Source organism: Dendrobates tinctorius, unplaced genomic scaffold (assembly GCF_039654945.1).
Source record: "Dendrobates tinctorius isolate UK_male_01 unplaced genomic scaffold, ASM3965494v1 ptg000003l, whole genome shotgun sequence".
In the NCBI taxonomy this organism is placed as follows: domain Eukaryota; kingdom Metazoa; phylum Chordata; class Amphibia; order Anura; family Dendrobatidae; genus Dendrobates; species Dendrobates tinctorius.
This window is the reverse complement of record NW_027361671.1, coordinates 51218057-51232488: the sequence shown is the minus strand read 5'-3', so window position 1 is coordinate 51232488 and position 14432 is coordinate 51218057. Positions and strand designations below refer to the sequence as shown.

The following is a 14432-nucleotide window of genomic DNA, read 5'->3' as shown; positions in this document are numbered from 1 at the left end:
GCAGTCCTTAGCATTGGCGGGGCAGTGGGGTCGCGCAGACTACGCTTGTGCCTCTGTGCAGCCCAGGGTTTCAATACCCTGGGGTGGACAGGACTAAGTCCGGCATCATGTCCCACAGTGCGGGAGAGGATACGTGGAGGGACACTCACATGTGCTCGCCCGTTGTTGGTTTGGGGAGATCGGACCCCTTCGATAGGGTCCTTCGCCCGTATCTCACCTCCATAGTCTGAAAATATCCCACGGTGCGGGAGAGGACACGTGGAGGGACACTCACACGTGCTCGCCTGTTGTTGGTTTGGGGAGATCGGACCCTTTCAATAGGGTCCGTCGCCCCTATCTCGTTTTCATGTGAAAAAAAGGAACATCTGTAAAAAATCCCCGTTGCGGGAGAGGATACGTGGAGGGACACTCGCACGTGCTCGCCCGTTGTTGGTTTGGGGAGATCGGACCCTTTCAATAGGGTCCGTCGCCCCTGCCTTATCTTCATGGGGAAAGAGGAAAAAAAAGAAAAAAAAAAATCAGTCTTGAGACAGACTGACGTGTGCCTCCAACAGACACTAAGCAAAAAAAACTGGTTTCCGCCCGCAATCGGGGCGAGGGTGTATACGGCGGAGGAGGAGCTAACCTCTTTTTTTCACAAGTGTCAGCCTTCAGGCGGCAGTAGCATACACCCACAGTACCTGTGTCCCCCCATGAGACGAAGGACAAAAACTGGCTTCACGCTGGATGGGTAATGAACATCGTTCTCTTAGAGCTTGGATTGAACTAGTAAATTCAATTATGCCTTACGATCAGACACTGTACCAGAATAGGGATTGCTTGGGGAAGTTTAATAAAATTTGGCATGTATGGAATACATCTCACCTTACTATATCAACACGTAGATAGTGGTCTGTTATTATCATAATAGCTGTAGTGAAGAATATACAGTGAGAAAAAAAAAGTATTTAGTCAGTCAGCAATAGTGCAAGTTCCACCACTTAAAAAGATGAGAGGCGTCTGTAATTTACATCATAGGTAGACCTCAACTATGGGAGACAAACTGAGAAAAAAAAATCCAGAAAATCACATTGTCTGTTTTTTTTTCATTTTATTTGCATATTATGGTGGAAAATAAGTATTTGGTCAGAAACAAGCAATCAAGATTTCTGGCTCTCACAGACCTGTAACTTCTTCTTTAAGAGTCTCCTCTTTCCTCCACTCATTACCTGTAGTAATGGCACCTGTTTAAACTTGTTATCAGTATAAAAAGACACCTGTGCACACCCTCAAACAGTCTGACTCCAAACTCCACTATGGTGAAGACCAAAGAGCTGTCAAAGGACACCAGAAACAAAATTGTAGCCCTGCACCAGGCTGGGAAGACTGAATCTGCAATAGCCAACCAGCTTGGAGTGAAGAAATCAACTGTGGGAGCAATAATTAGAAAATGGAAGACATACAAGACCACTGATAATCTCCCTCGATCTGGTGCTCCACGCAAAATCCCACCCCGTGGGGTCAGAATGATCACAAGAACGTTGAGCAAAAATCCCAGAACCACGCGGGGGGACCTAGTGAATGAACTGCAGAGAGCTGGGACCAATGTAACAAGGCCTACCATAAGTAACACACTACGCCACCATGGACTCAGATCCTGCAGTGCCAGACGTGTCCCACTGCTTAAGCCTGTACATGTCCGGGCCCGTCTGAAGTTTGCTAGAGAGCATTTGGATGATCCAGAGGAGTTTTGGGAGAATGTCCTATGGTCTGATGAAACCAAACTGGAACTGTTTGGTAGAAACACAACTTGTTGATCTCAACCCTATAGAAAACCTTTGGAGGGAGTTGAAAGTCCGTGTTGCCAAGCGAAAAGCCAAAAACATCACTGCTCTAGAGGAGATCTGCATGGAGGAATGGGCCAACATACCAACAACAGTGTGTGGCAACCTTGTGAAGACTTACAGAAAACGTTTGACCTCTGTCATTGCCAACAAAGGATATATCACAAAGTATTGAGATGAAATTTTGTTTCTGACCAAATACTTATTTTCCACCATAATATGCAAATAAAATGAAAAAAAAAAACAGACAATGTGATTTTCTGGATTTTTTTTTCTCAGTTTGTCTCCCATAGTTGAGGTCTACCTATGATGTAAATTACAGACGCCTCTCATCTTTTTAAGTGGTGGAACTTGCACTATTGCTGACTGACTAAATACTTTTTTTCCCCACTGTATTGAGTTATACTTTATAGGTTCATAATGTCATCAGTGCTATGGAGGTTGTTTTTGGCAGCAGGGTAGGAGTAGTTTTTGCATTATGTTAGATATCTTGGTTGTAATGTATCATTCTGGATTATGTATAACCAAACATTTGTATAGATGAATAATGAGTTCTTGTAACTACTCCTTGATTATCCATAGGCCTCGCAAGAGAGCGAGGACCTGTGAAAATGAAATCTGTACAAATAACTATGCAAACTTGTTGGTTTTCTTCCTTTACAGATACTCTGATGATCGTGTATACACTGGATTGGTTATTTACAAAATGTGTACATCTGTTTGTTGTTGTTTAATAACCGAATTTAAAAAGATCGTACTTAGCATAAAGCATAAAGGATAGAGATCTCAGAAATGAATTACTATAGCTTAAAATTAAAGGCCAGATGATCAGTATTATGTGAACATTAGTTATTTGAATTACAAGGTTCCATTTAGAAAGCTACTTACTGTATAAGATAGGGCACCCTCCAAAGTATCTCAAAAACAAGTTTACGTCCAATGCAGCACTGGAGAGAATCAGTTTCAAAGTTGGATGTTCCTGAATTAAATCTCGGAGTTTAGTTAGCAGTAAGTCGCTGAACCGATCACGTTCATGAACTTCATCCTATTACGTGAAATGAAATTGAAAATAGCTCAGCAGCACAATCAACTTAAAGACATGATGTGGAAATTGCAATTAAGTTCTCAGATTTTGTGATCTCTCTGAATCAGACTGGTGAAAAAGTAGTATCATCTCTGCCTTGTCTATGGCGAGACTGGATGTTTATGCCAGTCTGGTCCCTACTCCTGCAGCTGCTTACTTTGAAATGATGTTTCAGAATGTCACTACAAAATAGAATGCGGGCCTCAGCTTCTGTATTTGCAACGATATCTTAGAATGTCACTGCAGAGTAAATGCGGACCGCCCAGACATTTAATGTCTATGCTCAGTCCAAAAGCAGTTAAAGAGGTTTTCTAATTTAATAAATAAATTGCTAGAATAAGTCATGAGTTTAAGATAAGAGAGTGTCCCACTTCTGAGATCTCAACTGAGCCTTAAAAACAATTGGCCACAGAACCAGCAAAGTGACTTTTTTGCACAGAGGTGCCTTGTCCACAGCTGTATGGGGGGGAACTGCAGCTCAAATGTATTCTACAGAATATGACCATATAAAGCTCCCTGCAAAGCGCTAAATTCTCCCCGCTCTCAGGATTGGCGAGGGTCCTAGAGGTCAAACCACCACCAAAGTGAAGGCATCCTATTCTAGGGCTGTCACATTGTAGAAGGATCATTTTTTATTCTCATTTGCACAAGGAAAGACTAGAAGCAATGGGATAAAACTGAATGGGAGGAGACACAAATTAGATATTAGAAAAAACATCTTTACAGTTAGGGTGATCAATGAGTAGAACAAGCTGCCACGAGATGTGGTGGTGACTTCAATAGAAGTCTTCAAAGAGAGGCTGGACAGACATCTGTCTGGGATGATTTAGTGAATCCTGCTTTGAGCAGGGGGTTGGACCAGATGGCCCAGGAGGTCCTTTCCAACTCTACCATTCTATGATTATATGTTTCTATGCATGTCCTATCAATAAGTTATCATTGCTCTAAAACATTAATACCCCTTTGAACATATTTTAGGTGAAATAAAAAGATAGCGTATTTGTCCTATTTTAAAGGCGCTATCCAAAGTACAATTAGAGGGCTTGTACACTAATAGGACAACCTCATCTTGATCTGAATGTTTGTTCCTGTGAAAATACATATACTTATATGCACCTCCCATGTTAGCGCCATTCCACCGGTACTGGCACTCGCATTCCCTAGGCTCACATCTGGTTGTTATGAAACATGAGCCCTATGCCCAAGCTGGCAGCTCACTTCCTCTGGATTACTAACAGGGGACAGAGATGCCAGCAACGACTGGGTGCATGGCTCATTTGTCATAACAACCGCACGTGGGCCCCGGGAACTCAAGTGGAACGGCGCCGGCACGAGATGCGAGTATGAGTGTTTTATTTTCACAGGGGCAAACATTCAAATAGAGAAGGGATTGTCATAGTAATGAACAACCACTTTAATTTATTAAATCAACAGTATTTATGCCATTTATTTATAGGATCTTTTTGATGCAGTCACCTGACCGGTTTCCCACTGACTCCAACTTGTTTCTCTGAATGGAATGTCCCATGTGCTGCTACTGCCCTGAAGATAACATCACAGGAGAAGAGACCAGAAGGCTACAGGAGTCCAGGAGCAGAGCCAAACCCAGAGACGTGGGGTGGTGATTCAGAGATACAGAGTAAATTAAGAATCTTGTAAAATTTAGCTTTTGTGTAATTAATTAATTTTTCCATAAGGCACCAAAAATATACATCTTCATAAAAAATTACAGAAAAAAAGCACCTGTGTATATGTATAATCATCTATGGTTAATATATCTATCAAATAAAGTATTAAATAAAACTTGATTCGCATGAAGAAAACAGGATTTTTGGCTACTTACCGTAAAATCTGTTTCTCGGAGCTTTCATTGGGGGACACAGGAAACCATGGGGTGTATGCTGCTGCCACTAGGAGGGTGACACTATGCACAAAAAAAGTTAGCTCCTCCTCTGCAGTATACACCCCAACAACTGGCACTATGTTAATCAGTTAGTGAGAAAGCAGTAGGAGAAGCAACAAAATAGAGAGAAACAAAAACAGACAACTCAAACTGTAACAATATAACACAGTAAAAAGAGCTGATAAACAGGGGAGGGTGCTGTGTTCCCCAATGAAGGCTCCGAGAAACAGATTTTACGGTAAGTAACCAAAAATCCTGTTTTCTCCATTGCTTCATTGCGGGACACAGGAAACCATGGGATGTTCCAAAGCAGTCCCTAGGGAGGGAACAGCAGAAACTCCGTTCAGATCGGAGAACTCAACTCTGCTGCCTGCAAGATCCTTCTACCTAGGCTGGCGTTCGCCGAAGCGTAGGTATGTACCTTATAAAATTTGGCGAACGTGTGAATGGAAGACCAGGTTGCCTCTTTGCAAAGTTGTAGGGCGGATGCCCTATGCTGTACCGCCCAGGAGAGTGAGCCTTAATCCCAGGGGAAGGCACTCTGTTCTTGACCCAGTAAGCCTCCAAAATTGCCGTCCTGATCCATCGAGCAATCGTAGCCTTGGAGGCCGCCAGGCCTCTTCGCGCACCCTCTGGAATGACATAAAGAGAGTCCGTCTTCCTAAAGATGGCGCTCCTAGCCAAATAAATCTACACCGCCCTGATCAGGTCTAACCTGTTCAGTGAACGCTCCAGAGGTTGATTCGGAGCAGGACAGAAGGAAGGGAGGACAATATCCTCTTTTAGGTGAAAGGCGGACACCACATGGGAAGGAAGGAAGGTAGAGGCTGCAAAACCACCTTGTCCTGGTGAAGAAGTAAGAAAGGAAGGCAACAGGAAAGAGCAGCCATTTCTGAGATGTGCCTAATAGAGGTGATGGCCACAAGAAACACCACCTTCCAAGACAGAAAGGACAGAGAGGCCTCTCGGAGAGGTTCAAAGGGAGAACTCCTAAGGGCTTTCAGGACTAGACTGAGGTCCCAGGGGTCCACGGGGCTGCATTGTGTGTGGCATATCTGGACCTATTTGGGTAAGAATTCCCCTTTGTGATTATATTATGGCACCTTAATAATTTGGAATTAATAATGCTATTTATAGGTGATTACTGATAATGAATAAAATCTATGTAAGGTATTGAATTTTTCTCCAATTTTAAGTGGCCATATATATATTGAGACACATTTTGTGTGCAATATTGTTCTATACTTAGGGTTTTTCTATACCCAGTCCTTATATGATTTATTTATACCACGTGTTTTGTCACTGTTCATGTCCTTTTTTATATTTGAACAATGTTTTGTCCAAATAATTAATTTTCTATGAGATATAAAAAAATTTGATATTTTTATGATATTTTATACAGGGGTTTGTACTCTTTTTTTGGTTTGGTCCACGGGTTTCCAGTACGGGGAAACCGCATGCGTTATCCCTTAGAGAAAAGTTCTAACCCGAGGACGGGAGGATACATTTTTCTTAAAAAGATTAGAAAGCGCTGACACCTGACCCTTTATCGAGCTAAGAGTAAGACCAGCGTCAAGTCCCGCCTGGAGAAACCCCAAAATGGAAGGGAGAAGAAAAAGGACATAAGCGGGATGTGATTAGACTCTAACACCAGCTGAAATAGGCTCTCCGAGTCCGATAATAGATCCTGGAAGACGACGACTTCCTAGTCTGGATCATGGTGTGAATCACCCGATCTGAAAACCCAGTCGCTCTCAGAACTGCGGTTTCAACAGCGACACCGTTAAATTGAGCGACTGAGAATTCTGGTGGCAGATTGGACCTTGGGATAGACGATCTTGTCTGTCTGGAAGCCGCCAGGGGGCATCCATGAGAAGATTGACAATCTCTTCCCTCACCCTTCTTCAACAACCTTGGAAGAAGGGGGAGGGAAGGAAACAGATAGGGAAGGGCAAACTGTGACCAGGGTATTGCCAGAGCATATGCGCCCACCCCAAGAGGATAGCGAGACCTGGAAACAAACCGTGGGACCTTCCTGTTCAGCTGGGACAATATGAGGTACACAGCTGGAGTTCCCCATCGAAGGTAAATCTGATGGAAGACTTCCTGATGCAGAGACCACTCTCCCGCCCGAGACCCATGCAGATGAGAAAGTCGGCGGCCCAACTGTCCATGTTGGGGGTATGCACTGCAGATATTTCCAGAACGGTTGTCTCTGCACAGAGGAAAATCTTGGATACCTCGGCCATTGTTAAAGGGTTCTTTGTCCCTCCCTGGTGATTGACATATGCCACCGCCGTGGCATTGTCCGTCTGAACTCGTATTGGCAAACCCCTGAGAAGCCTTTCTCAGTGATGGAGGGACAGAAGAATGGCCCTTATGTCAATGACATTGATCGGCAGGGAGGATTCCTCTGCCGACCAATGTCCCTGGACAGTCAGATGGCGAATGTCCGCACCCCAGCCGAGAAGGCTGGCGTCCGTCGTCACCACCTGCATGTGAACGGGAAAAAAGGACCGACCCTGGAAGATGAGAGAGGATGACAGCCACCACCAATTGAGAGATTGTTTGACTCGGGAAGAGAGACGAAAAGGGCGATCCAGAGAGAGAACAGACTTGTTCCACTGAGATAGGATGGCATGCTAAAGTCGTCTTGAATGGAATTGCGCAAAAGGAATCGCTTCCGACGCTGCCACCATCCTTCCCAGGACCGCCATGGCTGAGCGGAAAGATGGAAGCAGATAGCCCTGCAGAAAGCGAACCCCCTGCTGGAAGATTTCACTCTTCTTTTTGGGAAGAAAAACCCTTGTTCACTGGGTGTTGAACAGCTTGCCTAGAAAAATGAGGCGCTGAGTCGGGACAGGGCAAGATTTTGCTGTGTTGACTATCCATCCAAAACGGGACAGGGTGTCGAGAACAATATCCAGACTTTACTGGACCTAAGACAAAGACGGAGACTTGATGGGGATGTCGTCGAGGTACGGGATGAGCACTAGGCCTCTGATCTGCAGAATGACCATTAACGCTGCCGTGATTTTTGTGAAAACCCTCGGAGCGGTTGCGCCCGAACGGTAGTGTGACGAAAAATGGTCCTGCTGCACAGTGAAACGCAGGAATCTCTGATGCCCCAAGAAGATAGGGACATGGAGATAGGCTTTCTAGATGTCTATGGAGCAAAGGAACTCCTGCGCCTCCATGGAAGCAATTACTGAACAAAGGAACTCCATCCTGAAATGTTGCAGTCGGACCCTTTTGTTCAGAAGCTTTAGATCCAAACTCAGATTGCATAGACTCTTCCTTGAAACCTTTAGTCCTACACATTTGTTTAATTATTAAGAACTCGATAGCATATCACTGGAGGGGACATTTCCTCCCAAAGATAGAAGACATCATATCTCTACTGGTTCAACACAGAACATATGAGCTCAAATTTGCTCTTGCACATGACCAATTTAAAAAATTCCACAATAAATGGTCAAGATGGGATCACACATTCCCATCGTCTATCCAATAAGTTACAATTTAGCTGTGTTTTACATTTTTCTGTTGGCGTTATACAAACCATTATGCTCAATGGTACCACATGTTTGCTCACTGTTTACTGTTTTTGTATGTTTTTATCCTATATTCCGCCTTCCTTCCCCTTCCTTGTTCTACCCTCCCCTCCCCTCCCCCTCCATTTCCAACTTCTTTCCCTGTTCAAATCAAAAATAAAATTTTTGGAAAAGAAGCTTTAGATCCAGGATGGGTCGAACCGTGCCGTCTTTGTTCGGCACCACAATTAGGTTTGAATAAATACCTGTGAGACGTTCCCGTTAAGGTATGGGAACAATGACCCCTGAACTGAGAAGGGAGGTAATGAACGCATGGAAACCCAGAACCAGAGAAGCATCTCCTGGAGAACAGGATTCGAAGAATCGAAATCTATTTTGTATCCTCAGGATACCACCACCCTGACCCATGCGTCCTCCACCGAGGTGAGCCAGATGTCTTACTCTGCGAGTCATGCAGAGGAAGGTCTGCCAGGTCTAGGCCTGGCGAATCTACCCTGCACATTACGGGGATGCCAGGAAGGGGTGGGTTTAAAGGAAGCCCTTTTCCTATCCTGGCGAGCCTGTGGCCTCTCTTGGGAAGAAACCTACGAAGCAGAGGAATGGTGAAAGGGTAGAAAAAAACTAAACTGACGCTTCAGAGGAGGCCGGCGAGGTTCAGACTGAGGAAGGCGGCCTCCTTAATAATTTGGTCCAACTTAGAACCAAATAGACAGGAACCCTGGAAAGCCAAGTCTGTAAGGGACTTTTTTGAAGATAAATCCACCTGCCCGGCCATGAAGCTGAGTCTAGGGAGGCTGATACTATGTACTTCCCTGCATGAGAAATCTGGTCCACGAGATTGGCCAATTCCTCCGGTCGAGCTCCAGCAAGAATGCCCTGACGGAGTTGTTTAGCACATTCAGCTATGGCTAAGGCCAGGCACAATGCAGAAGTGGCCACTTCAAAGGCAGACTTTGCAAAAGATTCTATTATCCTGTTATTGAAGTCCTTGAGGGATGCTCCATGTGTAAGCGGGAGAACCGTGTTGGTGGACAGTCTGGAAACTGGAGAGTCTACAGTTGGAGAAGCGGTCAAGTTCGCAGTGAGCTCAGGCGCGAAGGGATATAGGATGCCGAGGCGCTTCCCTCTTTGCAAGCGTCTGGTCGAGTTCTCCCATTCCCTGGCAAGAACCTCCTCAAATTCTATATGTGGGGCAAAAGCCTTGGGAGATGGTTTCAACCGTCTAAGCAAAACCGCCTGTTCTGCGGATTCCGTAGAGGTATCCTTAATGTTAAAGGTCTGGTTGACCGCCACAATGAGGCTCTGGACAATGTCTCTCATATTAGAGGCCTGTATAGTCCATAAATGTGGATAAAATCCACGCTGCTGTGACAAAAGATGGATCCAGACTTCCGGTTTCGGCACGTGCATGGTAGGGAGCATGTGAGCAGAGCTCCGAGCGCCAGCCTCCCTCACTGTAACTCCCGGGCACCTAACAACCTCCCAACGGACTACATATTTGTCGTGAGACCGGTCTGATATCTCCGTCGGTGGATGAACAGGTTCGTCAGCATTTGACGGCATCAGCAAGATGGCGCCAGACGCGCTATAATCGACAAAGAAGTCCAGTAAGTCCTCTAATACAGCGGGGTCAGCGTCATGGACAGGAGAAGAAGTGGAGGGGGAGTTATTGCAGGGACCTAATGTGCCTTATAGAGCCCTAGCAGTGGAGGTGGCCTAGATACTGGCTCCTGATTGAGTGCTGCAGAAGATGATGATATGCAGAGCTTGCAGTTGGAATTAAGATAAATAAATTAAACCAACAACTATCTGAAAAAGTGGATGATCTAAAAAAGAGATCAAGGAGAAACAATTTGAGGATAATTGGTCTCCCAGAATCTATATCTCTTATTCAATTGATGAAGATTTGTACGGAGGAACTACCCAGGGCGCTGGGGATAGAAAATAGCATGAAGGTGGAATGAGCCAACAGAGTGGGACCTCCCTTACAGCAACAGCACAATGCCAGACCGGTGATAGTTAGATATCTGGATTTTGTGGATGAGTCTGCTCTTATACAACAATACAGAAAAAAATCTACACAGACCATGGTCAGAGGTCACAAAATTTTAATATTCAATGACTATTCAGTGGAAGTCACAAAGAAAAGGAGGGCCTTTAGTGACATATGCACAGAACTAGTGGAAAAAAGGATTAGATTTGCACTACAATTTCCGGCTACTTTAAAAATAGTCCCACAAGAAGGAGGTATGGAATCTTTTATTGCACCGGACATATCCAGGGACTATATGAAGATGCTTCAAAAAAATTGGGATCCTTTCCTCAGAAATAGCCCAGAGAAGGAGGGAACCTGGTAACTACGTCGCTGAGAAAGGAAGGAAACCAAACAGCACATCACCAAAATAAACAGCCATCAGTTCAGGAGACAAAGTAACATAACATGTCCTTTCCTTCAGGCTCAGTCCGCAAGCCTCAGCGCACATACCTCCCCCCTCTGTCTAAAGCTGTGGGGCTTGGCACTTTCACCTACCAGGCAAGGGATTCTGGAGAGGGCATCGGCATTCCCATGTAGCTTCCCGGCCCTATGCTCTACATGGAAGCTGAAGTCTTGTAGGGCTAAGAACCAGCGGGTGACCCTAGCATTCTTACCCTTTGTTTCCCTCATCCACTTCAGTGGGGCATGGTCGGATATTAATCTAAACTTACGTCCCACCAGGTAGTACCGTAATGTATCCACCGCCCATTTTATGGCCCTTGCCACTTGGCCAAGAACTTACTCTCCACCGTCGGGATTAGCACGAGAACTCGGTCTTCCGGATTGAAATGCCTTACTCTGGCTGACCGGTTGTAGACCCTGGCCTGAGCCTCTTGTGCCTGGCGGAGATGTTCTTTAACAATGGGCATCACCTTCGCAACCCTCTGCTGCATCAGTGCAACATGCTCAATGACGCTTCTGTGGGGCGTGACTTCGGCTTCCCAGGTTTCCTTGGCTATATCTAGGAGACCTCGCGGATGCCGGCCGTACAGAGGCTCGAAGGGCGAGAACCCCGTGGAGGCCTGGGGAACTTCACGGATAGAAAACAGTAAATACGGTAAGAGACAATCCCAGTCTCTACCATCTTTCTCTATGACTTTTCTCAGCATGCTCTTCAGTGTCTTGTTAAACCTCTCAACAAGGCCACCTGACTGTGGATGGTACACTGAAGTCCTCAACTGGGAGATTTGCAAGACTCTGCACAATTCCCTCATCACCTTGCTCATAAAAGGTGTCCCTGGTCGGTCAGGGTCTCCTTCGGCAAACCCATCCGGGAAACCACAAGGACCAGCTCGCGGACTATACTCTTCGCGGAGGAGTTTCTCAGGGAATGGCCTCAGGATAGCGTGTGGCATAGTCCAGGATGACTAATATATACTGATGGGCCCGAGCTGATTTAACTAAGGGACCGACCAAGTCCATGGCAATTCTCTCAAATGGCACCTCAATAATGGGCAGTTGCACAAGAGGGTTCCGAAAATGAGATGTGGGGGCAGTTAACTGACATGTAGGGCAGGACCTGCAATAGTTTGCTATTTCCCGGTGACACCCAGGCCAATAGAACCTCTGTACAATCCGTTCCTGTGTTTTTTCCACCCCCAGGTGTCTCCCCCAAGATGTGTGAATGGGCCATGTCCAACACTTTCCGTCTATAGGGGCCTGGTACTATTAACTGCTCTACCACCTCCTCCCTTATTTTTGTGACCCGGTACAACAATTCCCCACTCAACATAAAATAGGGAAACCTTGAGTCTGCTCCCGGCTCTTGTGCAACCCCATTAATGACGGTGACATTGTTAAAGGCTTCCAGGATGTCAGGTACAGGGGACCCTTCCTCTTCATCCCCAACAAGGACACAAAGGAAACCCGTCTGCCTCTGGTGGTGGCAATACCTCATTGGGGTGGATTGGTTCCCTGCTCTTGCTAGCACACTCAGAACCCTTCCCCCACAGATCCTAAAACAGACAGAAATCCCGGCCAATAATTATAGGATGCAACAAATCTCGAACAACGCCAACTTCATGCGACTCAGTGCCATGCGCCGTTTCAATGTTCACCTTGGCCATAGGGTAGTCTTTTGCATCGCCATGTATGCACCGAACGCCAACCTTTTTACTCAGGAGTATGTTGAGAGGAAACCTGGCCCTCACAAGGGTCACCAAGTTCCCGGAGTCTAGAAGCGCCATTGCTGCTCGCCCGTTCACCTTCATGGGACACGCTTGTGGCCCCTCGTTAGGTGGCGAATTCACACTGCAAGCTGGTTATGCGTAGTTTGAACTACGGTGTCCCATTCTGCAGTCCATCTGCTCGGTGGTCTGGGAACAACGGGCAGCTATATGTCCAGGCCCGTGTTCACTTCCAGCAAATAATATCACCCCTCCCCCGCCCCTTTTGACCTTGGACACGCCACCCCTTATTGGGACTCTGCCCCCTGCTGGGACCCCCAATACGGAATGGGCTGCTTCCCCAAGGAACCTTCCATCCCTTGGTATCTCTCGACCAGCCCAACCAGTTCATCGGCATTTTGGGAATAACCTGGGCAACCCAAGTCTATAGGGATCTCGGCAGAGAATGCACAAACCGATTCATGACCACTCGCTGTACCATCTGTGCCGGGGAAGATGACTCTGGCTGCAGCCATTTCTGGACCAGGTGCAACAGGTCGAACATTTGGGAGTGCGGGGTTTGTCCCGGTGATAGGCCCAGCGATGAACTCGCTGTGCCCTGGTAGTCATTGTTACCCCCAAGCGTGTGAGAATTTTTGCTTTTAATTTGGGATACTCTCTGGCGTCTTGTACAGTCAGGTCAAAGTACGACTTCTGGGGCTCCCCTGTTAGGTATGGGGCCAGTGCCTCTGCCCACCGCTCTGGCTGAAGTTTTTCCCTCTCAGCCACCCTCTCAAACACTGTCAGGAAGGCCTCCACATCATCCTCAGGGGTCATTTTTTGCAATGCGCGTCTTACCGCCTTCGTGACGTGGGTGTCATCAGTCGGACCTGGGGTTGGGGAGCTCGTCCTGCCCTCCTGGGTGGCGGTTGCCAGAAGCTGCATCAGCTGACGTTGCTCCCGCTGGCTCTGCTGGAGCTGCTGTAAGAACAGCCTGTTGGCCTCCTGTTGCTGTGTCTGGGCCTGGACCAGGTATTTCAGCAGGTTCTCCATTATTCCGGGTAGAGCTTGTTGCCTCGCTGAAAACTTTACCCAGGACATGCAGCAACGGTCTCAAGTCTCTGCTGGGAACTCTGCCCGCACGTCTAGCACCAATTGTAGGGATTCTACTCGCTTAGGTGCGACGGGAGACAGTCAGGAGGCAGGTTCCCTTAAAATTTATGCAGTTTATTACGTCATAAACCAAACAGCACATCACCAAAATAAACAGCCATCAGTTCAGGAGACAAAGTAACATCACATGTCCTTTCCTTCAGGCTCAGTCTGCGAGCCTCAGCGCACACAGGAGGTGTATACCCCCTCACATACAGCTGCCTGGTTCAAGAGCAGGCCACATTATAAGGGTGTAGCCACACCCACAAACCCAGCAGCTGACTGGTCACATGACTGTGACCTCACCACAGGTCCTTCAAAACAATAATAATACAGCAATATTTGTTATGCCTTACATTATGGAGACAAGCCATTTATGAGACACATATCTCCCATCGATTACACGACCCTTAGCCCTGCCACAGGGGTTAATATGGGAAGGCAGGTCTAGTTGAGGGATAATTAAGTGGGATAACAGAGAGCCTACAGTTACATGTGTGTAAAAAAGTGAAGTCGAAAAAAGATTTAAAACTCTGTTTCTAGTTATTTAGACAGGCTGGTCTTCTAGCAGTTTATCTGATTGATTACTCGTTAATTATTGGTTTTTTAAGGGTTGTACATTTCTTTGGTTTTGTGTACAATGAAAATAATAACTTAGAATGTAAAAGGCCTTCAGTCCCCACATAAAAGAAGGATGGTGTTGAGACACCTTAAGAAACTTAAAGCCGACATTGCTATGCTTCAGGAAACACATATAAAAGAACAAGATTTTTGCA

General features: G+C 46.2%; 1 protein-coding gene across 7 annotated transcripts in view; it reads right to left on the bottom strand.

Moving 5' to 3' along the window:
- YTHDC2 (YTH N6-methyladenosine RNA binding protein C2) overlaps positions 1-14432 on the bottom strand; it is a 226407-nt gene that overhangs the window by 156018 nt on the left and 55957 nt on the right. For all 7 annotated transcript variants that reach the window (XM_073552136.1, XM_073552137.1, XM_073552138.1 and 4 more), the window contains exon 8: positions 2712-2868. In XM_073552136.1, coding sequence (XP_073408237.1) covers positions 2712-2868 — 157 coding nt within the window. The remainder of the gene's footprint in view (positions 1-2711; positions 2869-14432) is intronic.